Source organism: Pteropus medius, unplaced genomic scaffold (genome assembly GCF_902729225.1).
Source record: "Pteropus medius unplaced genomic scaffold, Ma_sr-lr_union100, whole genome shotgun sequence".
Classification (NCBI taxonomy): domain Eukaryota; kingdom Metazoa; phylum Chordata; class Mammalia; order Chiroptera; family Pteropodidae; genus Pteropus; species Pteropus medius.
In genome coordinates this window covers 27,388,306-27,413,095 of record NW_024349801.1, presented here as the reverse complement: position 1 = coordinate 27,413,095, position 24,790 = coordinate 27,388,306, and the positions used below count along the sequence as shown (strand labels likewise).

The following is a 24,790-nucleotide window of genomic DNA, read 5'->3' as shown; positions in this document are numbered from 1 at the left end:
TGGACAAAACCTCGGCGGGCGGGTGGGGCGGGAGCCGGAGCCTCGGCAAAGGACGCAGGGTGGGCGGGGCGTCGGGGCGGCGGCGGCGGCGGCGTCATGGCGGAGGCGGCTTTGGACGCTGTGCGGAGGGAGTTACGAGAATTTCCGGTCGCGGCCAGGGGTGAGTGGGTTCATTTAGGCTGCAGCGTCCTGGCGTTGACTGCCGAGTAACCTCAGGGCGTGGGAGGGGCCGTGGGCATGCCGGGAACCCGGTCCCAGAGTCGTGTGCACCTGGTCCTTCCTGGGCCGCTCACTCCAAGACGCACCCTAGTTCCTATGCGGGGCGCAGAACTTTATCCTCGTGCACGTGACTGATTGATTCAGCCCCTCCCTCTCCTGCTGATCACTCTTCTAGTCCCCTCCTTCAGGCCCGCGGCTGGGTGCTCAAGCTCCCCTCCTGCCATGTTTGCACGCCCTCGTGTCATCCTGGGGTGACTGTTCTTCACGTTCCCAAAGCCTGGTTCAGTCCTGACCCTGTCGTCCTGTGTTTCTCACAGTCAGCCCCACACTAAATAATCGGGGGCGTGTTGTAGCTCTTCCTACCCTTTCCTGTAGTGAAGTGCTTAAGATAGTCAGATACTCCCTGTCTGAACTCCTGCTGGAACTTTATTCACGAGCAGACCCCCTCCAATCTGGGAGCGGTGCAGAGCTTGGGGACGATGGGAAGCAGCTGTACAAATGATCCCTGGTTCCCCTCTGCTTTGTTTTTATTTTTCTCCCTTCTCTTTTCCTTCCTGTCTCACTTTTCTCTATTTTTAAGCGATTTCTTAACCACTGAGTATAACACCGGCACATGTTTATATCGTAAAGTAAGCTTTCCTCCCATTCCAGGCCTCAGTTTGCATCCTTCCAGAAATACTGTTTACATCCACACACGTGATACCTCCCTTTTCATTCAAATGGCAGTCTGCGGAACATACTCTTCTGCGGTATTTATTTTGGAGATCATTCCATATCCCTCTACTGCAGTCTTTTTTTCTACCTGGGTGCTAGTGCTGTGATTTACTAATTAGCCCACTGTGGATAGGCATTAGGTCATTCCCAATCTGTTTTCAGAACTGCAAGGAGTACTTGGAGTACTCAATTAACAAATATGGCCCTGTGCCAAATGCAAGGTTAGGTGAGTTCTTTGTTGTGGGAACATCATAGAGTATATTTGCACAAACCTAGATGGTATAGCTTACTATTGTGTCTGTATGTACTATATATACTTTTATGTGACTGGCAGCAGTAGGGTGTTTACACCAGCATCACCACAAACCTTATGGGACCACCATCATTTGCAGTCCCTCTTTGACCAAAACATCGTTTCTTGGCTCATGACTTTTCAGTGTATTTAGGATATATCACTGAGCAAAATAGATCTCTGCCCTTGTAGAGTTTACAGTTCTAAGTGAGGAGACAGACAATGAACCATAGGCACACTAAATGAATAAATTACATAGTAAAAGAAATGGGTACAACAGGGGTCCCTAACCCCTGGGCCATGGACCAGTATTAAGAACCAGGCCACACAACAGGAAGTGAACGATGGGTGAGCAAGCAAAGCTTCATCGGTGTTTGCATCTGCTCCCCAGCACTAGCATCACCACCTTAGCTCCACCTCAGATTATCAGGCATTAGATTATCATAGTAGCACTGGTCCCTGGTGCCAAAAAGGTTAGGGACCGCTGGGTTACAAGATAAGTGCTATGGGAAAAAAGCAAAGCAGAATGATGGATCTCAGGACGTGGAGGTGGGGACAGGTTACGAGTTTAAATAAGATGGTCAGGCGAGGCCTCCTTGATAAGGCAGCATTTGAGCACAGGCTTGAAGAAGGGGAGAGTGAGCTGTGCAGACAACTGAGGACATTTTGAGTAGAGGGCACGCTTGGGTGAATGCTCTTGTGTTCAAGGAACAGTGAAGAGGCCAGTGTGCCTGGAGCACATTCTTTATGCACATGTGTGAGTATTTTTCTTGGCTAAATTCCTAGCAGAATTGTTGGGCCAAAGGAATTGTTTGGATCCCTTTTGAAATTCACTTTGAAGCTCTAGGAGGGAACAGTGGCCATTCTCTAAAGGAAAACTATTAAATGATGAGAAAGTAAAACTGAAGTAGTTGCAGAATATACAAAGAGTAAAAAAAAATGGCAGTTTCCACATGTTTTAAAAATTCCAGTGAGAATAATAGGGAGATTTACTGAGCCCCACATCAACACCCTGTGTCCCCCGCCCCCAAGGTGACTGATGGGTTGGCATGACTGGCACAGCCCTTTGCCGGTTTCTTCCCCCTGCTCCCTTATCTACTTGGCAGGTTCTATCTTACCTCTCTAGCTAGTTAAGCAAGCACGCATGCCAGCTCTTTCCTTTTCAGTTTTCCTGGGCCTATTAGGATTTGTCTTTCTACTCAGTTACAATTTTTGATCTAAAGACATTTACTTTCTGATTGCAAGGCAAAGATGACCAGCATGGAAACACATTTGCAAGAGATAGAGCATGACCTTAGAGGTGAAAATGAGTGCAGTGGCCGTTCAGAGCAGGAGGCAGTAACCACCCATTGGGGGTTAAGACATTCAGGTTAGATTCAAAGATGAAAATAACAAAGTGAGGCCCTGTACAGTTTATAAAAGCCAGGAGAAAGGTGTTCCAGTCTGAGCAGCAGGAACAAAGTTTGGTACCGTCTGAATAGTATGTGTAGGGGGCAGGTACCAGACAGGAGGAAACCAGACTGGAAAAGTAGGTTGAGCCTGATCATGGAGCATCTCAAATGAGGAGTTGTGGTAAGTCATCAAAGGATTTTTTCTTGGGGGCGTGACAAGAGGAAGATTACTGGGTTCAAGGTAAGGGATGCTTTGAGAGGGAGTGGAATGAAGCCAAGGAAACCAGTTAGTTCGTTGTAGTAACTGTCCAGCCAGGAGATGTCGGAGATGTTCAACCATGAAGCAAATATTTGCTGAGTACTTACTCTGTGATCAATATTATCTAGGTCCCAGGGATATACCAGTGAACAAGGCAAGCATTCCTGCCCTCGTGGAGCTTATATTCTAATAAGACCAGTAAACAATTTGAATAAGTGAAATATATAGTGTGTTAGATGGTGATAAATGATAGAGAGAGAGAAAAAAAAGATATGGGTTATAAAGATTATTGGGAGAAGGTTACAGTTTTTAAAAAGGAAGGAAGCTTCATCGAATCGACATTTGAGGACCCAAAGGAAGTAGTGTGAATGTGGATACCAGCAGATGGAAGGGGGGTGATGGTTTGAGAGACATAGGAGGTAGAAACAACAGGACTTGGAGGTGATCAAAAGGATGATAGGAGTGAGGAAGAAGGAAAAGTCAAAAAGATTTTTATTAAGAGTGACACAGAGCCCCTATAGACATCTGCATAGGTGCCGCACTGCACAAGCTGCCCAAGTGCACATGGCAGCCCTGGGTGTCTGTGGATGGTGATGCTGTTTAGCAAGACAAAAGCCAAAGTTCAGCCTGCACTTTTCCCCTTGTAGTTGTGTGGCAGTCTGTCTCCCCAGTTAGGTTGTAAGCTTCCTTAGATGATGATTAGATTATATCTTGATATCTCCACATTGGTCAAGCCAAGTACTGAGCACATTCTAGGTGCTCAGTAAATATAACTGTTGGGGGGTGCTTTCCAGAGCCTCCACCCACCCGCACCAGCCTGTGGCCTTTCTGGAGCCCCTAACACCACCTCAGTGGCTGCCTTTCCTAATGGATGCCAGGAAGTTGGCCACTCCATAGTAGGAAATGGACATTGTCCATTGGTCACCAATGGACATTGTCCAGTATGGCCCATCCAGAAAGGGCATCTCTTATGCAGGCTGTGGGGCAGTGACTGGGAAATGTTGGCTTTAGCCCCCCCACCCCCCTTTTTCTCTCAGAGCTCAGTGTGCCTCTTGCTGTGCCCTACTTGGATGAGCCCCCCACTCCACTTCACTTCTACCGGGACTGGGTCTGCCCCAACAGGCCCTGCATCATCCGCAACGCCTTGCAGCACTGGCCGGCCCTCCAGAAGTGGTCATTCCCCTACCTCAGGTGGGGGCTGCCCTGATGGGATGTGGGTGGTGCTTTGTGGCATCTGGGCATGGGCTGAATGTCCATTCCTCCAGAGCCACAGTGGGCTCCACGGAGGTGAGTGTGGCCGTAACCCCGGATGGTTATGCGGATGCTGTGCGAGGGGACCGCTTTGTGATGCCCGCTGAACGCCACCTGCCCCTGAGCCGTGTGCTGGATGTGCTGGAGGGCCGAGCTCAACACCCAGGAGTCCTCTATGTGCAGAAGCAGTGCTCTAACCTGCCCATCGAGCTGCCCCAGCTGCTGCCTGATCTGGAGCCCCACGTGCCCTGGGCCTCTGAGGCACTGGGTAAGTGGAGGCTGGCGCCCTGCTTCCTGCTTCTCTCTCTTTGATGATGACTTGGCCCCATGGGATCAGGGTCAGGTGCTGTGCACTAAACACTCAAACCCCTAGGCCTTGACTTCACATGGATGAACTACCGAAGATTGCTGACCTTCTTTCTGCTCCAGGGGAGGGAAGCCCCTCCCCAGGTGGCCCACCTCTACCCTTTTCCCCTGCTCTCTCTGTGCAACCCCTCTGCTCCCCACTCAGGTTCTGGCCCAGCATCACTGTATGGGGTTAACCCCAGCCTGGCCTTTGGGGCACCCTTTCTTAACTTAACATTTTTCCTCTGACTCACAGGAAAGATGCCTGATGCTGTGAACTTCTGGCTGGGGGAGGCAGCTGCAGTGACATCTTGTAGGTACCAGGTGGGGGAGGAAGCCAAGAGTGGAAGGTGGGGCCTGGACGGAAGTTAGACTGTCTGTTTTCTAAGATTTCTTTTGGGATTCTGGGCTCGGGCACAATAGAGGGCCTCTCCTGACAGCTCAGGCCGGGGTAGGTACCTGTGGCATTGGGGGTGGCGGGCACTGTTTTCTTCTAGGTTTCTAGAAAACTCTCCGAAGGTCAGCTAGATCAGCTAGGAGAGCTCTCTTTGCTTGAATTTCCCTCTTGGTGGAGATGAGCTTAGAGTCTGCGAATGTCAAGTTCCTGGTGGTCAGAGATTGGAAATGCCTGAATACCCGCCAGACACCTCCATATCCCCACAAGCCTGCTGTGACGTTGCATGCTCTTGTCTTACACCTTAATCTGTCATGGGGTACAAGACCCCCAAGCACAATCATTTGCCCCCTCCTGTTCCCTGCCCCTCACATCCCTGCCCACTGGGCCTTCTTTGTATTGCCAGTGCATAAGGACCACTATGAGAACCTCTACTGTGTGATCTCAGGAGAGAAACACTTCCTGCTACATCCACCCAGCGACCGGCCATTTATCCCCTATGGTAGGGATGTAGCCTTCAGGGGCTCTGGGAAGCAGGTGGCCCAAGGTAGAGGGAAGGCAGTGAGTGCCTTGGGCAGGGCTGGTGCCCCAGGCCTGAGCTGTGGACACAGTGTCTCCACTGTACTAGGACTCCTGACCCTCTCTTGCTCCTGTAACCAGGGAACAAGTAAATGGGAGTGGCTGGCAAGCCGCAGGCCATTTGTGGGTCCCTATACCTTTCTCCCTCTGGTTTCAGAGTTGTACATACCAGCAACTTATCAGCTGACGGAAGAGGGCTCCTTTAAAATGGTGGATGAAGAGGCCATGGAGAAGGTGTCTGTCTTGTTCCTGGGCCCCAGGGAGAGGGAAGGGTAGGAATCTGGGCTCTGAGGAGCAGGTATGAAAGAGCTGGGGATGTGCCACCTGAAACATGCCTAAGTCTGGGGCCTACCAGTGCTTTGCAGGGCAAGGCCTGTGTTGAGAGGAGTTGGGGAGCCCAAAGACTTTGGTTCTATTCCCTGGCATCCCCTGTGTCCTCAGGTGCCCTGGATCCCACTGGACCCCCTGGCTCCAGATCTGGCCCGGTACCCCAGTTACAGTCAGGCCCAGGCACTTCGCTGCACAGTGCAGGCTGGTGAGATGCTCTACCTGCCAGCCCTGTGGTTTCACCATGTCCAGCAGTCCCATGGTTGCATTGCTGGTAAGGAGCTGCCCTGTCACCCGGGCAGGTCCAGTAGGGCATCTGGTGGTGGGTTGGGGAGGCTGTGGGTTAGATGGGGGCCCCTCATGCTCTGGTATCCATTCTTCCTACAGTGAATTTTTGGTATGACATGGAGTACGACCTCAAGTACAGCTACTTCCAGCTGCTTGACTCCCTCACTAAGGCCTCAGGTCTCTACTGATGGAGCCCTGGTGACCATTGCTGCAGACAACTCGTGGAAAATGTCATATCCCTTCTGGGCCAGGTCAATCCTAAAAGCAACCTGAAGTCAGAGTGTGCTGGCTGCTGACCCGGCTCAGCTTCGGATAATCTCTGGAGGCAGTCTGGAAGACCAGGAGACGCCAGGCAGGTCTGGGTGTGGGCTCCCAGGAAGTTGCCACACTGGAGGAAGAATGGGGTTCCAGGTGTAGCACCGCCTCTAACCTCTGTGACCTTGGGCAAGTTACTGTCTCGGAGCATTGGTATCTTGTCTGTAAAGCAGAGATAATGATGGTTCCTCCCTCAAGGTGTGGTGAGGCTTGGAGATGGTATCTGTAAGGATAGCATGGGACTGGTACAGAACAAGTGTTTAATAAAAGATAGCTGTGATTTGTGTGTACTGAGATTCCCTCTCGTAGTTGCCTCCTGTGGTCTGGTGTGGACTGAAAATTTCAGGTGAAAGGTTCAGGTGGAAATTTCAGGGTGACTCAGATTGGAGGAGGTGAGGGCTGGGTCCAGGCCTGGGCCTGAGGAGCTCTCTGCTGCCAAGACGCCTCTGTCCATGACAGCCATTGCAACCCCTCTCAGGGCAAGCAGGCTGACCCCATCCAAAACTTTGCTTTGGCTTTGTTGGCTACCCTCCTGCTCCAGGGCAGCTGGTAGGGTGCCCTGAGGAACATCTTGTTTCTCCCATAACAAGCACAGGAGGGGACAGAAGCCCCTGCCCCTCTTGAGACTGTTCCCCTGTGGAAGGAGTGGGTCTCCACACTCAGACTCCTCCTCTCCCTCTACCAACCCAGCTCTGGAGGTCGAAGAGCCCCCTATCCTGAGTGCCAACCCAGAGGCTCCATCCCTGGCCACCCAGCTCCAAGGGTGGAGGCAGCCAGCTTTGAAGGGCTGTTTCCTAGAACAAACCACACCCCTGCCAGGTGATGATGGGACCTAGGGCACTCCTCTCAGATTGGCCAAGTGCTTCAGTCAAGACTCGGTATTCCTGTCATACTGGCATTGGAAGGTTGTGAAAGGCCCTGCCACAGGGGACATTACTCCTCTGGGCCCACCCCCTGCTTTCCAGACTTCAGTGGCTCCTCCAGGCCCCACTTTCCAGTCTTCCTGCTCAGCCTCTGAAAGTGAGCTCTCCTGGGGGCCCCTTCGCTAGGTTGGGGCTGGGTGGGGTAGGCACAGATGTTGATGGCTGGAGATAGTGGGTATTTGGGTGTATCAAGCCCCCACTACAGGGGTGTCAGTGGCTCTACGTAGGTTTAAGGTGCCTCATTTCCTGGATAGCTGTCTGATCCAGGAGTGAGTGTGAGTCTTGGGTGGAGTAGAGGTGGTTGGGAGGGACCTGGGAGGAGCTTGGAGCCAGCTGGGACATTCCTGGCTCTGGATTAAAAAGCCGACAGTCCTCCGTCTAGGGCCACTGCCTGTCATCATCCCTGGTTCCCAAGGACTCTCGGCTTCATGGCTCTGGTAAGACAGGTAGGGAACTGGGTCCCCACTCTGACCTGTGGTCCCCCTGGGGCCTGGTCAGTACTATTTCTTTGGGGGAACCGTGGGCTTCTTGGTGAACTGGAGCCAGGGAAGAATCAGGGTCTTGATGAGGGACGGTCCTGAGTTCCTCCCGTAGGGACAGGTTCCAGGCAGAGCTCCCTGGCATCATGGGCCCCAGGAGGAAGTGGCTGCCCCAGTGCTCCTGACTCAGTTGTTTGGGGTGTGGGTGCCCCATGGCTGACACTGATAAATGAGCTTGCCCAGCTCTACCCCTGGACTCCATCCATCTGGGCCCTTCCCGAGGCAGGGCTGAAGGCCCAAAGGAAGCATTGGTTGGTACAGGACCCCTGCCTTGGCAACCTGCCAGGGTCCACATCCCCAGACCCAGGGTCATGGGTTTGGATAGATCTGCCTGGGGGCCATTGTTACCCTCATGGGTTTGGATAGATCTGCCTGGGGGCCATTGTTACCCTCACCTCGTAGGACCTGAAAGACTTGACAACCCATGGGTGGTCTGAGCTGGTAACTGCTGTCTCTACCCTAGCAGAGAGTCCATTTCCAGAATTGTCCTCTGGCCAGGAAGGGAGAGTATGGGGCGCAGCTCAACCAGGGAGCCCAAGGCCAGGCTGGGTCCTGTTGTGCTTCTTTCCTGGCACCCCACCACCCAAGACCAGTCTTAAGTCTGCTTAAGCAAGGGTGAGCCAAGAGTGTGAGTGGAAAGACAAAAGAGGAGACTACACTAGGATCTGGAAGCACTTTACTGTGGGGATTGAGAGCGTAAGTCTGGAGCTAGCCTGGCCCAATCCTGGCCCCTGATCTTGAGCAAGTGACTGACTACCTAGTCTTTCTGCCTCAGTTAACTCATAAGAATGATCATAAGTAGTCCATGCGTAGAGTGGTTGTGTGATTAAATGAGTTAATATTCGTGAAGCCCTTGGACCAGAGTTGGTTCAGAGCATTGTATAACTGCTGGCAGGAATCATCAGCAGGTACCATTTCCTTCTTTCCGTTCAGACCTGTAGCTGGGCAAGGCTGGGCTTTTTGGATCAGGGTTAGGCCTCGAGGGTTGCCTCAGCCTCCCCTTTGGCCCTTGTCTCCTTGGGCCCATTTTCCTTCAGAAGCCTGTCCTTCTCTCTGCAGGCAAAGGTGCCTGGGACCTGCCTGCTCACCGTTCGTGTCCTGCAGGCCCGTGGCCTGCCCTCCAAGGACTTAGGTGAGTGCTGGGTCCAGGGAGGGCAACAGTTCTGCAGCTGCATAAAGAGTGGAGTAGGGGCAGTGGGAAGAGACGTGAGTAGGACTGGGCATGCAGGGGGGTCCTGGAGAGGGTGCCGAGAGGAAGTACTGGGTAGAAGGTCATGGTCAAGCTCTACCTCTGCCCTTCCTGTCTCCTGATCCAGCCCCATTTCTTGGGTCTCCAGGTCTCCCAGGGCTGCCTGTGATGGAAGGACACAGATTGTGGTGATTGGACTGGGAAGGGCTGTTGGCAATCACTGGGTGCTCATTCCTCCTTCCCACAGTGACCCCCTCTGACTGCTATGTGACTCTGTGGCTGCCCACGGCCTCCAGCTACAGGCTCCAGACACGCACAGTTAGGAACAGCAGAAACCCCATCTGGAATCAGAGCTTTCGCTTCCGAATCCACAGCCTGCTCAAGGTGAGCCAGGTGTCAGCCCCAGCTCTGCTCACTCTCTGTGTCCACTGCCACTGTCACCTCCGAGCCCCTCATTCTCTGCCCTTGTGCTTCTCACCTTCCTATTCCACCCCTCCTTCCTGCACTCTGTTCCCCTTCCAGAATATCCTACAACTGCAAGTCTTTGACCAGGACCTTTTGACCAGTGATGACCCCGTGTTGTCGGTGCTGTTTGATGTAGGAACTTTGAGAGTTGGAGAGTTCCGCAGTGAGAGCTTCACCCTAAGCCCTCAGGCAAGGCTGCATGGAGGGCTGGGGAGGGCCTCTGCCCTGCGGAGGGGAGGTACTTGGGAGGATGGCTGAGCGCATGTGGCCCTCTTCTCCAGTGGGTGGTCCAGGCTTCCCGGGCATCTCAGCGGCTTCTTTCAGCCATAGCTACTGTCCCGAGGAGCAGTCCCATCCTCATCCCTCTTTCTTGGCCCCTAAACCAAGGGCAGCTCTCTTGGAGTCATCCACAGGTGGAGAACAGAGCCACCTGGAGATGGACAATGGGTCTCTCACAGCTGGGGCTCAGGCCTATGGTTTGGAATTCACATACTGCAGGAGCACTCCCTCCCTTCCTCCCTCCCTCCCTCCCTCCCTCTCTCTCTCACACATTCCTCGCCCTTTCTAACTTGCTTTTTCTCTCTCTAGGGTGAGCAGCAGCTGGAAGTTGAATTTCGGCTGCAGAATCTGTGAGTTGGGCCATGGGGCTGTTTGGGGTGGGAGTGCTTTCTTCGGGAAGGACAGGGCCCAGCACACCCAGAGCCGGCTCCCTTCCTTGGGAGACATCCAGTGGTGGAGGAGGAATGCCCAGGCCTCCTTGGGGGGTGAGCTCCTGGAAACCTGGACTCCTGCTGAGGGTCACTGGGCTCTTTCCAGAACAGACCGTGCTGAGCAGCTCTTCAGCAATGGCATCCTGGTGGTGAGTCTGGAACCCCTCCCTCAGGCCATCTGCTCGCCCCCCGCCCTCCTCCCCAAGCTTCAGGTTCACCACAGGGGTCGGGGGCAGAGCCCAGTTGGGGAACCCTGGGATTTCAGTTCCTCAAGAAGATACATGCTCAAGTAAATGTTTTGTGACTTGGGACAATAAAAGTGCTGAGGAGCAAGAACCAGGGTGCTGGGAGAGTGGGGGCCTCTAACAGAGAAAGGGTGCGACTCTGAGGGCCTGTCTTAATGACTCAGGCCCGGGAGCTTTCCTGCTTGCACGTTCGACTGGAGGAGGCAGGGGACCAGCAGGGTGAGTCCCTGACCGCTGGGATAGCCCCCAGCCTTTGTCTTCCCCTTTCTAAGAGAACTTTGTACTATCTACCTTCAGCTCTCAGGCAGGAGCAGGGGTTGGGGTGGTGGGGTGGTGAGTCCATACTGAGGCTTTGTCCCTTAGTGCTCAGCGGGGCTGTGGTGGGAGCTTCATCTCCCAGCCTTGGCCTGGCCAGATGTCCATCTTGGTGCGAGGAGGGAGGTGCCCCCCAGGTCCCTTAGGCAAGATGAGGGCCTCTGTGGGTGGGGATCCTGTTCTCAGCCTCTCTGCTCTGGTTACTGTTTCTAGGCTCAGAAGGCAAAGTTCACCTTGTGGTCCCTGGGTCCTGTGAGGGTCCTCAGGAAGCCACAGTGGGTGCTGGCTCCTTCCGCTTCCACTGCCCAGCCTGCTGGGAGCCGGAGCTGAGTGTTCATTTGCAGGTAGCGTGCCTTTTGATCTGTGAGGCGGGCAGGCCCTGGAGCCTTATCCCCTCCTTCCCTCAGCACCTGCTGCCAGCCTGTCTCTCTCCTCACCCTGAGCCCCTCAACCCACCCTTTATTCCCTGGCAGAGTCAAGCACCCTGGGAAGATTGTGGGGCTGATGTCAGCCTCCTATCCCCTTTCCTGCTGTTGCTTTGTCACTCCCAGGGGCGATTGCTGAAGTTCTTGCTGGAATGGAATGGTAGAGATTCTTAGTTCTTTCATTCCCCCTGCAGGATGCCTCCCAGGAGCAACTGAAGGTACCCCTCATGGCTCTGCCCTCTGGTCAAGTGGTTAGACTCGTCTTCCCTATGTCCCAGGTACTTGCCACTGGAGGAGGAAAGCCAGATGCATGGGCAGGGCTGGGCCCCAGGCCTTGAAGGGATAGCCTGCTTCTGTAGCCGCTTCTGTGCTTGGGCCATGCCCTGGCAATTGCTGGACCAGGCTCTGGGAAGAGTGGTTCTCTGAACATTTTTGCTTTTAGGCCTCAGGCCTGGCCTGTGGAGATGGCTGAGGGCCCAAGGGAGCATGGAGACATTGTGGGGTATGGCTTGGGCTGGAATGAGAGGAACCCAGTGGCCAACTTTTTGTGACTGTAGATTTCATGGTTTTCAGGAGCCCCTGATGAGGGTGGAGCTGAAAAAAGAAGAAGGGTAAGAGGCCGGGCTGGGCCCTGGGAAAGGTCACGGGGGACAGCAGCCAGGGACAGGTGACCAATGAATGGTCAGGCATTTGGCCTGGAGGAGTGAGGGGAAGAGATGGGGCAGTTCCCAGAACAACTGCTGTGCCACGAATCTTCTCCAAGATGCTCAGGGGTTTGCTCCCAGGCCAGAGTGTGATGTGTAGGGAGCCTTAGCAGGTAAAGACTCTTTTGAACTTGCATTTCTGCTTTAGTCAGAGGGCTGAATGCTTAACCCAGGGCTGGGCACTTGGGAGACATTTGATAAATGTTTGGCTGGAAAAACAGGTGGCAGGTGAGGAGAGTGGTTTGAAGCACAGAGAGGGCAAGAAGACGGAGAGAGGAGAGAAATCCCTCCCCTTCAAGTGGCAGTTATTGTGGGCGGACCTTAGCTAACCATGAGACAAGGAGTCACAGGCCCTGGCTGTTCACATGCCTGGAAGACCAGCTGTTCACTATGAAGAGGTGGGAACACTGATTCCTGTCCCATCGTAGTTACTTTTGGGTAGGTGAGGTTGAGAAGCTGAGAGGTGCAAGTGGATCTGTGGTGTTGGGTCCCACCTAGGGCCTATTTGCACGTGGGACCCTGGAGGGGCCTCTTTAGTCATCAGTTTCTGGTTCTGTGAATCCACTTTGTTGCATTCTCCAAACATGTCCCCACATGGGTCTGGGTTTGCCGTCTCCTTATCCCATCTACACGTGTCACACTTCGGTTAGGACACAGGAGGACAGGTGAGGGTTGGGGAGAGAAGAGAAGAGACACTGCAGTGGGATTTTCAGGGAGACCGACCCAGCATCCCTCCCTCTGATGAGGCCGGGAGCTGCCTCACGGGCCCTTCCTCTCACCCAGACCGAGGGAGCTGGCCGTGCGGCTGGGCTGTGGGCCCTGTGCGGAGGAGCAGGCCTTCCTGAGCAGGAGGAAGCAGGTGGTGGCCAAGGCCCTGAAGCAGGCCCTGCAGCTGGATGGAGACCTGCAGGACGACGAGGTCTGGGGACTGGGCTGCTTGGGGTGGGCATCTTCAAGCTTGCTTGGGCACAGAGAGGGCAAGAAGACGAAGAGAGGAGAGAACTCGGCTAGAGGCTGGAACTCATTCCCTAACTAGACCAGGCCTGGTGCCTAGGTGGGCTTGGACCCGTCTCCTCTCTGCCTGCCCCTGCTCTGCTGCCCTCTCACTTGATGTTCTCAGGAGCTTGAGCACATCAAATGCAGAGCATTGCATGAAGCACCTGGAGCTTGCAAGCTGCCCCGATGGGCTTTCCTTCTTGTTTCTTGATTTTCGGCCCGGTCCAGGTTGTGAGACCTGGCCTGGTCTGACCAATTGTGAGATATACAGCCTGAGGGCTGCCTTCTGGCCCCAGGCACTCTCTGGAGGTTTAGATCAGCCTGGGGCATCTCCTAGGGAGATGATCTCTCCTTGCAAGAGGGAGAAGAATGGGTACATGGACATTTTTGAAGTGGCCCTGGGGCTTCCCCAAAACAATCACCAGACTGCTTGTGCTAGAGGTGAGGAAACAAGGCCTAGATTTGTCTGGTTCATTTTTCCTGGAGTACTTAACATCAGACAAACCTGACCCTTGAGAAGCTACTTCTGACTGAACCCTTCTCAGCAGGCCTGACTAGTGCTGGTCCCAGGAGCCCTGATCAGATCTTGAGCAGCCTTAGCTGTGGGTGAGCTGAGTAGCCACTTGGCTTACTACCTCCTCTTCCGCCTCCCTAAGACCACTCCAAGCCTGGCTGTCCTCTCTTTCAGATCCCAGTGGTAGCAGTTATGGCCACTGGTGGTGGGGTCCGTGCGATGACTTCTCTGTATGGACAGCTGGCTGGCCTGAGGGAGCTGGGCCTCTTGGATTGTATTACCTACATCACAGGGGCCTCAGGCTCCACTTGGTGAGCTGGCGGCAGGTTGAGTGCAGGAACCTGGTGGTGGCTGGTTGGGTTGTGACGGGATGGCGGTAGGCTCTCTTAGACCCCAAAGGCCTTTCTGACCAAATTGGAAGGACTAGGAGAGTGCATGTGCCAGAGAGAAATGTGTTCAGATGGACCTCAGAAAGTGCCTGCCAGGCTGTTTTCCTACAATAGAGTCCAAGGCATGTAATGGGCTCTTTGAATGATGATCCCCCTGGCTTTGGCTTTTCCCAGGGCTTTGGCCAACCTCTATGAAGACCCAGAGTGGTCTCAGAAGGACCTGGCAGGGCCCATTGAGTTGCTGAAGACCCAGGTGACCAAGAGCAAGCTGGGCGTGCTGGCACCCAGCCAGCTGCAGCGATACCGGCAGGAGATGGCTGAGCGTGCCCACCTGGGCTACCCAACCTGCTTCACTGACCTGTGGGCCCTCATCAATGAGGCACTGCTGCATGATGAGGTGTGGAGAGGGGTATAGGCTGGGGAATGGATAGGTGGGGGTGGCCAAAGCCACTTTAAGTTCCCAAGATGGGGAGTCACCCTGGGTAGCAGAGGGTGGGGAAGGCCCCAGGCATCAGGAAGCCACGGCTTCAGGTTCAGATCGTCACCTCCCTTCTCCTGCAGCCCAATGACCACAAACTCTCAGACCAGCAGAAGGCTCTGAGTCATGGCCAGAACCCTCTGCCCATCTACTGTGCCCTCAACACCAAGGGCAAGAACATGACCACCTTCGAATTTGGGGGTGAGTATCCTGGAGCTGAGACCCATGCATTCGTGGTTGCTGGGTAGTCGGGCCTATGTGTAGGAGGTGGGTGATACATCCACCTCTTCTGGGCCAGGTCCCATGCTTTCCAGAGACTTGTCGTTCAGGATTTGGGATGAGGGCAAGGGTCTTAGGTCCCATGCCCAGAGTGCCAGCAATAAGGCGGAGCCTCCTGATCACCAGGCTGTCCTGACATGAAGCCTCTGGTGGGTGCATGGTGCCGAGGGTCCCTCAGGTTCTGGGCCTCATGGTGAGGCTGTGTGGCCTCCTCACAGAGTGGTGTGAGTTCTCTCCCTACGAAGTTGGCTTTCCCAAGTATGGTGCCTTCATTCCCTCCGAGCTCTTTGGCTCTGAGTTCTTCATGGGACGCCTGACAAAGAAACTTCCTGAGTCCCGCATCTGCTTCCTGGAAGGTGAGGGGGATTGGAAGGCTAGAAGAGCTGGGGTAGCAGGGAGAATGGGCCTGGGGGAGGTGGTGAGCCTTGGCCTTCCCAGCTTAGTCACTTGGACGTTTCCTGGTCCAAGATGGGCCTTGGCGAAGGTTGTGACAAGGAAGGGGACCCTCCTCCCCTTGTGTCCCCTCTCTTAGGTATCTGGAGCAACTTGTATGCAGCCAGCCTCCAGGACAGTTTATACTGGGCCTCAGAGCCCAACCAGTTCTGGGACCGCTGGGCGCAGGATCAGGCCAGCCTGGGTAGGTGCCTGGGCTCCTTAAGGATTCAAAGGGACAGCCAGTGGGGCTGCATTTGGGGGAAGGTGGGGTGGCTCTCAGGCCTTTGGGAATCCCTACACATAGAGGCTGGGAAAGGTCCAGGGGCCCCCATTTCCTGAATGCCCCACTTCCCCTCCTTGACTGCAGACAAGGAGCAGGTCCCCCTTTTGAAGATAGAAGAAACTCCCACAACAGCTGGCAGGATAGCTGAGTTTTTCACTGACCTTCTGACGTGGCGCCCACTCGCCCAGGCCACCCACAACTTCATGCGTGGCCTCCATTTCCACAAGGACTATTTCCAGCATCCTCACTTCTCCACCTGGAAAGGTATCTGCTTCTCTCCCCCTGGTCCCAGCTCTCCAGAGTCTTCCCATGGCTGTCTGAGCCTTGGGTCCCTGGTCTAGACACCCACACTCTGCAACCCCTCATGTGCAAGCCCTTTGAGCCTGGTTCCATGGTCTGCTTGGAGTGGGAGCCCCTTTTTCTCTCCTTATGTTGGGGATCAGGGCCCACCTTCAGGGTCTCAGGAAGTAGAGGTGCTGCTTCAGCAGGAGAGAGCAGGGCCAGAGGGCAGTCTGTCCACCAGCAGCAAGGAGCTGGCATTAGGTCTGACAGGCTGGTACCCTCAGCACCAGTGACAGTTGCTTCTCCACTCATCCCCCAACCTTTCTAGCCACCAAACTGGATGGGTTCCCCAACCAACTGACACCTGCTGAGTCCCACCTTTGTCTGCTGGATGTCGGCTACCTTATCAACACCAGCTGCCCGCCTCTCCTGCGGCCCACACGGGACGTGGACCTCATCCTGTCGCTGGATTACAACCTCCACGGAGCCTTTCAGGTGGGCTGGGGCAGGCTTGGGAAGCCGTGGGCAGCCCCAGCCTGGCCTGGGCCAGCCTGACATCCTGGCTCCTGCCTCTGGGGAGATCTGCTTGGAGTCCAGCATCTGGTCCACCTTCCCTTAGGGCCTGTGACAGTGAGACCATGTGAACGAGAGACTGATTTGTAGAATCCACAACCAGGAGATCCACAACCTTGCTCAGGAAGTTGGAGTGATGGGGGAACTAGAATGTTTTTAAGTATATTTTATATTTAGGTCCCCTTTGCCGTACCTGCACCCCCAGTTGGTCATGGACCTCTAGGACTCCCTGCATTGAGTTTCTATGCTGGTCCAGTGAAAGTTTTTGCCTCCTAATTGCAGAACTTGGGCAGCCCCACTCAGTTGAGCCCAGTGGAGCTGCAGTGGAAAGGCCGTCAGATTTAGAGTATTTTTTCAAGTCTGGTCTGGCCTCTGAGCACTAAGCCCCGTGCGTCCTAGCAGACCTCCACATTCAGTCAGTCCGCTGTCGAGGACACTGGGGAGTCCTGTGGGCCTATCCCTCTGATGCCACTTCTGCCCACCCTGCAGCAATTGCAGCTCCTGGGCCGGTTCTGCCAGGAGCAGAAGATCCCATTCCCACCCATCTCACCGAGCCCTGAGGAGCAGCGCCAGCCTCAGGAGTGTCACCTGTTCTTGCACCCCGACTGCCCTGAAGCCCCTGCTGTGCTACACTTCCCCCTGGTCAATGACTCCTTCCGGGAGCACTCAGCCCCTGGTGAGCCACGGTCCCAGCTCCTCCACTTTGCCCTCCTGGTACCCTGGGCCCCCTGCCCCACCTCCTTGGTCCTTCATGCCTCTCCCACCCTGACCCCCTCAGTGCATTTCCCCTCCATGCCAGCGCTGCACTCTTTCTTCCCTAGGGGTCCCACGGACAGCTGAGGAGAAAGAGGCTGGGGAGGTGAACCTCTCTTCCTCCAGCTCTCCTTACCACTACTCGAAGGTGACCTACAGCCAGGAGGATGTGGACAAGCTGCTCCACCTGACACATTACAATATCTGCAACAACCGGGAGCAGCTGCTGGAGGCCCTGCGTGAGGCTGTGCTGCGGCGGAGGCAGCGCAGGCAGCTCCAGCCCCAGTGATGGTGGCAGGAGCGGGTGGCACCCTGGCCTGGGGCTCCCGCCTGCCCACTGCCCCTGACTCTTTCAGACTCACTCCTTGCCTGGCTGAGTTAGGGCAGAGACCATCATTACCAGGTCTTCTGAGCCTCTGGGGCTATGGATGGTCCTTTTGGGGGCCCCATCACAGTGTGTATTCAGCACCACCCCAAGTGTGGCACTGAAGCCACCAAGTCTGCCACAGACGCCTTTGGGTAGGTCGAGCATTCTAAATGAGCCTGGTCCCCGTGATGTGGGCTAGAGATGGCTACCTTTTGAGCAAGGAGAAGATTCAGAGATTCTGTGGCGGTTGGAGGTAGAGATGGAGGAGCCCAGAGCAGCATGATCGTCTTTGTATAAGGGCGCAAAGCCCCGTGACTTGTCTGTTTTCCCTTCCTTACTACCTTAAGTAATTATGCAGAGTGAAATAGAGCACTTTATATATTCCAGCAGCTCATACAAATGCGAGGCATTATCTGAGATTGTCATTGCTGCCAAGAAGGGACATGTTATTCCAGGCTCTTGGTTACACAAGGCAAGGACTGGGTTAGGAAACAGGATGTCTCCCCCGGGACCTCAGAGCCAGTGAGTCAGCATGGCTTTCCTCTGAAGCACCCACCATCTGCCCCCTGCCATGTCTGCCCCCACTCAGGGCCACCCTTTCCAATCAGGCCGGAGGCCAGTTTGGCCTAGGGGTCTCCACTGCTGCAGCCTGGGTCAGGTGAACAAACTTAGAGCAATGACCACACCCTTGACCCAGGCTAGAATCTTGGAGTGTAGCCAGGGACTCAATCAAAAGGCTGCTTCCAATCCCACAGTAGGGGTGGCCAGACCTGGGACCAGATGAGCCAAAGAAAGAGACCAGTGCCAATGGCATAGCTTCACCAAGCTGTGACCTTGGGGGTGTCCTGTCTCTTAAAAAGGAGCCATCTATTCTCGAAGTTGGTCCTGAGGGGCCTGGTAGCTGAGTCTTGTTCTGATCCCTTAGAGAGTGTCTTCACTTTTAGCCCTGAGGTTTGCTGTCACCTCAGGGTTTGCTTCAGGGCCCAGACCTATGGGGAGAACAAGGAGGCAGAGTGCATTTAGGGCCTCAGAAACCTAGCCACCTCAGAATCTTCTTCACGCACCAGTGCTACAGGCCTCTGGCCTCCCTGGGGACACCCCACCTCCTCCTAGCCTTTAGGTGGGATGTAGATACGGGGAGCCAGCAGGTAGCTGCAGGAGTGACCATGGTGTGTGGGGTAGATGATATTTTTTCATGACCCAGTGACTCTCAGGCCTTGCCCTGGGCATGACTGGAATCACAGAGCAGAAGAAATGGTTGCCCTGTAGCCTTAGAAGCCACTGTGTCCAGCACAAGGCCCATTCACTCAGCAGCACATCACCTGAATCATAAACTAGAAGCTGTAGGCCCTGTAGGAGTGTGAGTGGATGATTATACCAGAGACCACAACCATCATGGCTGCCACCCATTAAGATGTGAGTGCTCCTCAGGCATGAGGCTGTGTGTGTGTGTGTGTGTATTGTGTGTGTGTGTGTGTGTGTGCATCATTTCTGTGTGTGTCTGGTGGGTCTCTACATGTCAGTAGCTCTGTGTGGGTTTGTCTCCAAGTGGGTCTCTGTATGCGTCTGTGTGTGGGTCTTGGGGTCATCTGTGGGAATATCTGGGTGACATTCTGACTCCTGGTCTCTTTAGGATAGTAAGTCCCCCGTTTCCCCTTGGAGCAGGGAACAGGTCCATGGCCTAGGGAGGGAAGATGAAGGCAGAGAGCAGGGACAAGATCAAAGGTGTAGAAGGGGTCTGGCTGTCCTGCAAACAATGCTCCATCTTGGAGAGAAAGAGGAGGACTAAGTGAGGGATGTATGGGTTCTAGGTGGACAGAGCCAGGCAAGCTCTCTAGCATGGGCAAAGGTAACCTGGGTGCCCCTCACCTTGGGTCTGGCCTGAGCAGAAAAGGTGGCAGGAGCCTTGTGCAGTGTCTTCTGCAGGGCCAGCCATCTCAGGGGACTCCAAGGGCTGTGGCTTGCTGTCACTGCCCACGTGCGTCTCCCTCAGTGAGGAGGGTGGGGGACAGCAGTGGAATCTGGAGGGAGGCGGGGAAGGGGAGCCTCATGACCCGGACTCTATTGTCACTGCAGAGAGAGCAGGGGTTGACATTAGATGGGGTGGGTGCTAAGTGGGGGCTTTCTGCTTCCTGGGGGTGGCTGAGGTTCTCTAATGTAGGGGTTACCCCACCCCCTAACAATGTAAGTCAGAGTTCCAAGACCTTGGGCTTAAGAGTGCAGCATCCGTGCCAGTCATGGAGGCTCAAGACGCCTGCCCACACACCCAGGGGCCCTACCTGAGTGGAGCAGCCATGCTGGGCGCACCCTCAGCTGGGAAGTCCAGAGGTCTGGCTGTGAGCTCTGGGCTCAGACTGTGGGCTGCAGAGCAAAGGAAGAACCCTGGTCAGCCCTGGCCTAGATACTGGGCCAGCTACAGGCAGAGTCCCTGCATGCTCCCACTTCTAGGCAATGGTCTGGATATTTCTGCCCCAATATGTTGAAATCCTAACCCCAAGGCAGAACTATTAGGACAGGCCTTTGGGAGGTGATTAAGTAATGACAGTGAAACCCTTAAAAAGAGACCCCAGAGAGCAGCCTTGCCCCTTCCACCGTGTGAGGACACAGTGAGAAAGTACCACCTGCAACTGGAAGACAGTTCTCACCAGACACCCAGTCTGCTGATGCCTTGATCTCGGACTTCTCAGCCTTCAGAACTGTGAGAAATAAATGCCTTTTGGTTATAACCTCCCCAGTCTGTGGTATGTTTGTTATAGCAGCCCAAACAGACGAAAATGCTCCTGCTTCTGGAAGCTAGGTATGCAGCAAGTTCCATGTGGAGGTGCTTCATAGGCTGAGCATCCCTGGGCAGGTTCCCCCCAGTGTATCCTGCCTCCTAGATGGCTAAGAAGGGCTTGGCCTGGAGGAGATTCTGAAGAAATTCAGTATCCCTTTGGGATCCTGGAAGGACAGGCTCAGGGAACTCCTAGGGGAACAGAATGTGAAAAATGGAGCCAGGAAACCAGAGAGATGGGGAGGAGCAGGAGGGGGCTCCTGGTAGTGCCCCAGCAGCCTCAGGATGTGCCATGAACACACTGTCCATTCAGAAGGTACAAGGGGGTGCTTTCTACATGTACCCGCTGGTAGCAGAGCTGGGCTTGACCACTGTCTACATTCAAGGTGTGTGAGAACTTATGAATGATGGAGAAGCCCCCAGGATCAGACAGAGCAGAGCCTGGGAAAGCCCATGAAGACTCTAGAAGGCTCAGAAGAGTCAGAGCAGCAGACTCCAAAGGGGACAGAACAGGACTAGGAGGCAGCCAGGGGATCAAGCCTGGCCCCACCTCTGCTACTAATTAGCTGTGTGAGCTTTGTCAAGTTGCTCACCCTCTCTGGGCTTTAAATTCTTTGTGCAAAGGCAATAAGTTCCACTTCTCTCACAGGCTACACAGGTACTAGATGTGAAATTTACCAGGATGCATAAAATACCAGCAGCTTGAAGCCCAGGGAGTCAGTGCCCCCCACTCCCCTTCCCCAGGGTTTCCCTAGAGCCTACCTGATGTGCTGCTTAGGGCTTGATGCCAGCTGTCACCCTGTCCTTTAGATGGTGCTGCAAAAAGGATCTCTGCCCCGCTGCTCGGCCTGCACCCAGACAGCCATGGATCACACTCTCCACCTCCCATGCAGGGACCCATGCTTCCAGGCTGCTCTCAGGAGGACACGCCTGCTGAGGCAGCCTGTCCCAGGCCAGTCTCTCTTCCCACACTTGGCCCTTACCTTAAGGAAAAAGTGTGTTTCCTGTTACGGTATTCCCGTGGCCTCTCACACTGGGCTCCTATGAGGTCAAGGGTGGATGTAGAAGCCATGTTCTGAGAAGATATGACAGGCAGGGGTCACCATGGTCATCTCGCTTTTCCCAGTGGGCCCTCTCTGTTCTCTCTCTACCTCCACTGCCATCCTCGCTTCCTGGAACAGGCTCAGGGATCGTCCCCCAAGGTCCTGTGGCAGCCGTCCCAGGGACTGGAGCTGGGCTGTGGCGAGTAGGCGCTGAGGCCACACCAGCTTCACCAGAACCAAGGTGCCCATGGGGATGAGGGAGCCAGGGAGCAACTTACAAGGAAACCAAAATGAGAGGAAGCGGACTCCCACCGTCCACCTGGGTGGGGGCAAAAACTGTGAAGTGGCCCCAAGAAGAAACTGTCCTAAGAATGGGGGCCGGGGCCAGGGGAGTCCACCTAGAGTCCATCCACAGTGCCATGGGGCCAGGCCCCGATGGCCCCTCTGAGCCCCACTAGTGGTTCTGTGGAGGTGCCTAGGGAAGGAATTTCCTGGCACTTACCTGCCTTCTCCCAGGCAGGAGCTGCTGCTTAAGCTCCAAAGACTCCTCTATGGTGGGGGCACCCTTTGCATCCTGAAAGTGCAAGATAGGGCCCAGGAAACATGAGGACCGGCACAGAGGACAGGGCCCCCTGTGTAAGGGTGGCTAGGTAACCACTCCTTCCCAACCTCATGGTCAACGATGCTCTTCTCCTTTGCCCAGTGGCCCCAGGTCCCTGGGCCTCGGCACTGGCTCCAGGGAGTGGCCCTTACCCCCAGGGCCCCGCTGGGCTCCTGTGGCCTGGCTGCCTGCTCCAGGGAGACAATGGTGGCCAAGGGTATGTGCTGCCCAACAGGGACACCTGGCTGTAGGTCCCTTGTCTCAGCCAGCCATGCCCTAGGCCACCAGCTTCCAAGGGGCCTGTGCTGAAGGGAGGTCAGCCCACTGCCAACTCTTCCAGGTTTTAGCCTTTTCACCTGCTGCAGCAGCTTCCGTTCCATCTAGGGAGGGGAGCAAGGTGAGTCAGGTCAGGGCCCCAGGGGTGGGGGCTCCATGCCCAGTCTCTCCTCCCCAAAGCTCTCCCACCCAGAGAGAGCCCATTTCCCTTCAGGTTAGAATTCCCTCTCTTCCCAGCCCACAGTGGCACCTCAGCCTACCAGGATATGGGAATGACAGTATACTGCAGCTGGCAAGAGGAACAATGGGGTTTTCCTGAAGGGCAAGTGCCCTGGGGAGACCGCCCCCCCCCCGCCAACTCGCAAGCTGAGACTGGGACCGCTCCCACCACCAGCCCTCAGGACCCATCTCCTGGTATTCCTTCTCCCCAGCTTTGCTCACCCCCACCTTCCTCTGCAGTTGGACGAACTTCTCCTCCTGGGCTGCCAGCAGCTTTTCTAAGTCCTGGTGTCTGCAGAGCAGCAGCTCCACATCGGACACTGAGTCCTGGGGAGAAGGAAGGCAGGGTGAGAACCAGCTCCCGGGAGTGCCGAGAGCCTTCCCTTCACCTTCTGCAGCCCAGCCTGGGTGGCCAGTTGAGAGGAGGAGCCGCAGAAGCTTCCCTTGGCTGTAGCTGCTGGACAGTGCAGCTGGTGAGAGGGCAAGACCTTGGCTCACCCCACAGTTGGGGTCCAGCAGGAGGCCCTCCCGGGAAGCCAGCCAGGCTTCGGCCTGGTCCAGCCCCTGCCGCAGCTTCTGCAGGCACCAGTTCTCCTCGTAGCAATCCCGGCGCAGGGCCCAGGCCTCCTTGAGCGCCTGCAGCTGCCCTTCCAGCTCCTGTAGACATGCTGTCACCTGGTGGGGAGGGGGTACTGTGGGTGACATGATGGGCGGAGCCACCCAGGTAGGGCAGCACTGGAGTGCCCAGCAGAAGCGTCAAGGGAAGGCTGAGAGTCCTGGACCCTCCCCTTCTCTGTCCCTCTCTCTTCGCCCCTAGCCTGGCCTTCCCCACCCACAGGCTTCACTCCTGTTAGAGGTTCCGAGGCCTTGAGTAATGGGGCTCTGTGTCCAGCTCAACACCAGGCCCACCTCTGTGCTGATACCTCCAGAGACATAAAGTGGCCACTGTCCACCAGCTGCTGCCCCTCCTGCTTTATATTCTGGGCTTGAAGGCAGTGCTCCTTGATTTCTTGCTCCAGCTCCTCATGCTGCCCCAGGAGCCACTCGGCCTCTGCCATGTCCCCAGCCAGCTCCTCTGAGGATACCAGTGCCTGCTTCTCCTGAGCCCATGCTCTGTGGAGCAGGGAGAGATAGCAGCTGTCAGGGTCTGAAGGGCAGCGTGGGGTGGAGGGGAGGGCAGGGCATGAGCCACACAGGAGGAGGCAGAGTTCCTTAAAGAGCTGGGGTGACCCCTCCACACACAACAGGGAATAGCTAAGCCAACAACTGGGGCAGGATGCCACCTACAGCAGTTCCTGACAGCGTCCAAGGAAGGTGCGGCCCTGGGCAGCCTGCTCCAGCTGCCAGCCTCGCTCCTGGGCCTTCGCATCCAGGGTGGCCCAGACCTCCTGCACCTCGGCCAGCTGCTGAGCCAGGCTCTCCTGAGCCACAGGGTGTAGCTGGCCCAGTCGGCAGGCCTCCATCTGCACCCGTGCCACCTCCTTCTCCATAGCTGCCAATTCCATCTGCCATCAGAGCATACTATCAGACCTCGCCCTCTGGCAACCTGCCACATGCTACTCATTCAGGGAGCACCAAGTCTTCTCTGAGGAGTCCTGCTCTACTTCCCAGAATCTCCCAGGCCACTTCTGCTCTGCTCCCCAACCTGGGCAGGCAGTCCCTGGGCTGGGAGAGTCCTGGCCTCTCTGGGGTCCCCCTACACATTGCCTTTAGGGAGGGGCTCAGACAGGAAGCCCACAGGGTGTGGGCACTCACCTCCAGGCACTTGTGCTGTTTTTGCAGGGTCTGCCTGGATAACAGGCTGTGGTCATAGGTGTCTCTTGCCATCAGGGTGGCCTTCTCCTGCATCCAGCTCCGGAGCTCGGCCACCGCCTGCTCAAAGCCATGGACCTCACAGGCCGCGGCCAGGTTCTGGGAGAGGAGAGAGGGCCTGCTCTGGGCTGAGCTCTTTCTCAGGGTTCTTCCTTCCTGGAGACACACCCTCCTGGGCCACCTCCTTGTAAATAATAAGGACCCCAGGGCTTAGTGACTTGCTCATGGCGACCAGGCACAGAAAATGCCCTAGATGTGGCAACTGCTCAATGAACTAATGTAGAATGTTACTGATGATGTGGTCTGGCCTCAGGGGGCATCTTGTGAGGAGAGGATCTTCAGTGCACAACTCATGAGAAAGACAGAGATGGAGGCTCCGAAGCAGGCAGGGATGGGCCCATGGGAGGAAGGAGATTGGTCACGGGGGAAGAGGTTTGGCCAAGAGGAGAGGGTCAGCCCAGAAGGCTGCTCTAGCCTGGCTCCTCAGAGATGGGATCTCCTGGCTGTGGGGTCTGCCAGGAGCTCAAGGACCCCACTGAAGATTTCCTTGGCATAAAAATTCACTGAGAGCACTTAGACAAGAAGAGTAAACGAGTGGAGTGAAGAAAACCGTTGCCTGACAAGATCACGTCCAGTTGAGAGCCGTTAAAGGGGCCAACAAGGCATATATCTTAAAACTGAAGCCTGTGTGTAGGGGTCTTGGCAGGGGTCAGAAGCTGGCCAGAAATGCTGTTTCTCTTGCAGGTGTGAACTGTACTAGGAGGAATCAAATAGGTGGAGAGGGCAGGAGGTGGAAGACTATGAGACCCAGCTGGGAGTTTTAGAAGC

At 55.4% G+C, this 24,790-nt stretch overlaps 3 protein-coding genes across 4 annotated transcripts in view; 2 read left to right on the top strand and 1 right to left on the bottom strand.

The window, feature by feature from the left end:
- Nucleotides 1-68: 68 nt before the first annotated feature.
- JMJD7 (jumonji domain containing 7) lies at nucleotides 69-6,670 on the top strand. 2 transcript variants are annotated; one of them, XM_039888443.1, is made up of 8 exons: nucleotides 69-160; nucleotides 3,913-4,066; nucleotides 4,141-4,394; nucleotides 4,728-4,784; nucleotides 5,272-5,367; nucleotides 5,602-5,678; nucleotides 5,886-6,045; nucleotides 6,159-6,670. In XM_039888443.1, the coding sequence occupies exons 1-8, from the start codon at nucleotides 97-99 to the stop codon at nucleotides 6,245-6,247; spliced, it is 951 nt and encodes a 316-aa protein (XP_039744377.1). In that variant the 5' UTR covers nucleotides 69-96; the 3' UTR covers nucleotides 6,248-6,670. The 2 variants fall into 2 exon arrangements, with proteins under 2 accessions (XP_039744377.1, XP_039744378.1); XM_039888444.1 differs by having other exon boundaries at nucleotides 74-160; nucleotides 3,934-4,066.
- PLA2G4B (phospholipase A2 group IVB) lies at nucleotides 6,556-19,233 on the top strand. The gene is made up of 22 exons (XM_039888543.1): nucleotides 6,556-6,577; nucleotides 7,065-7,193; nucleotides 8,447-8,532; nucleotides 8,896-8,968; nucleotides 9,273-9,409; nucleotides 9,548-9,679; nucleotides 10,079-10,119; nucleotides 10,307-10,349; nucleotides 10,610-10,664; nucleotides 10,974-11,104; nucleotides 11,380-11,463; nucleotides 11,759-11,796; nucleotides 12,673-12,808; nucleotides 13,574-13,710; nucleotides 13,963-14,185; nucleotides 14,350-14,467; nucleotides 14,764-14,901; nucleotides 15,078-15,182; nucleotides 15,348-15,527; nucleotides 15,874-16,040; nucleotides 16,608-16,794; nucleotides 16,940-19,233. The coding sequence occupies exons 1-22, from the start codon at nucleotides 6,556-6,558 to the stop codon at nucleotides 17,158-17,160; spliced, it is 2,583 nt and encodes an 860-aa protein (XP_039744477.1). The 3' UTR covers nucleotides 17,161-19,233.
- SPTBN5 (spectrin beta, non-erythrocytic 5) overlaps nucleotides 17,595-24,790 on the bottom strand; it is a 45,761-nt gene continuing 38,565 nt past the window's right edge. Inside the window, exons 58-70 of the mRNA XM_039888542.1 lie at nucleotides 23,906-24,061; nucleotides 23,438-23,655; nucleotides 23,074-23,263; nucleotides 22,649-22,825; nucleotides 22,373-22,477; nucleotides 21,817-22,035; nucleotides 21,557-21,628; nucleotides 20,995-21,086; nucleotides 20,774-20,859; nucleotides 19,884-19,934; nucleotides 19,518-19,599; nucleotides 19,108-19,259; nucleotides 17,595-18,227 (exon numbers count right to left, since the gene is read on the bottom strand). Of these exons, the coding sequence (XP_039744476.1) occupies nucleotides 18,160-18,227; nucleotides 19,108-19,259; nucleotides 19,518-19,599; nucleotides 19,884-19,934; nucleotides 20,774-20,859; nucleotides 20,995-21,086; nucleotides 21,557-21,628; nucleotides 21,817-22,035; nucleotides 22,373-22,477; nucleotides 22,649-22,825; nucleotides 23,074-23,263; nucleotides 23,438-23,655; nucleotides 23,906-24,061 (1,668 nt within the window). The 3' untranslated portion in view covers nucleotides 17,595-18,159. The remainder of the gene's footprint in view (nucleotides 18,228-19,107; nucleotides 19,260-19,517; nucleotides 19,600-19,883; nucleotides 19,935-20,773; nucleotides 20,860-20,994; nucleotides 21,087-21,556; nucleotides 21,629-21,816; nucleotides 22,036-22,372; nucleotides 22,478-22,648; nucleotides 22,826-23,073; nucleotides 23,264-23,437; nucleotides 23,656-23,905; nucleotides 24,062-24,790) is intronic.

Coding starts and splice junctions, on each gene's coding strand:
- JMJD7 (XM_039888443.1), top strand. CDS start 97: ATGGCGGAGGCGGCTTTGGACGCTGTGCGGAGGGAGTTACGAGAATTT. Junction 4,785..5,271: donor GGCAGCTGCAGTGACATCTT/GTAGGTACCAGG, acceptor TTGTATTGCCAG/TGCATAAGGACCACTATGAG. Junction 5,368..5,601: donor CCGGCCATTTATCCCCTATG/GTAGGGATGTAG, acceptor CTCTGGTTTCAG/AGTTGTACATACCAGCAACT.
- PLA2G4B (XM_039888543.1), top strand. CDS start 6,556: ATGGTTCCTCCCTCAAGGTGTG. Junction 9,410..9,547: donor GAATCCACAGCCTGCTCAAG/GTGAGCCAGGTG, acceptor TTCCCCTTCCAG/AATATCCTACAACTGCAAGT. Junction 14,186..14,349: donor AGGCACTGCTGCATGATGAG/GTGTGGAGAGGG, acceptor CTTCTCCTGCAG/CCCAATGACCACAAACTCTC.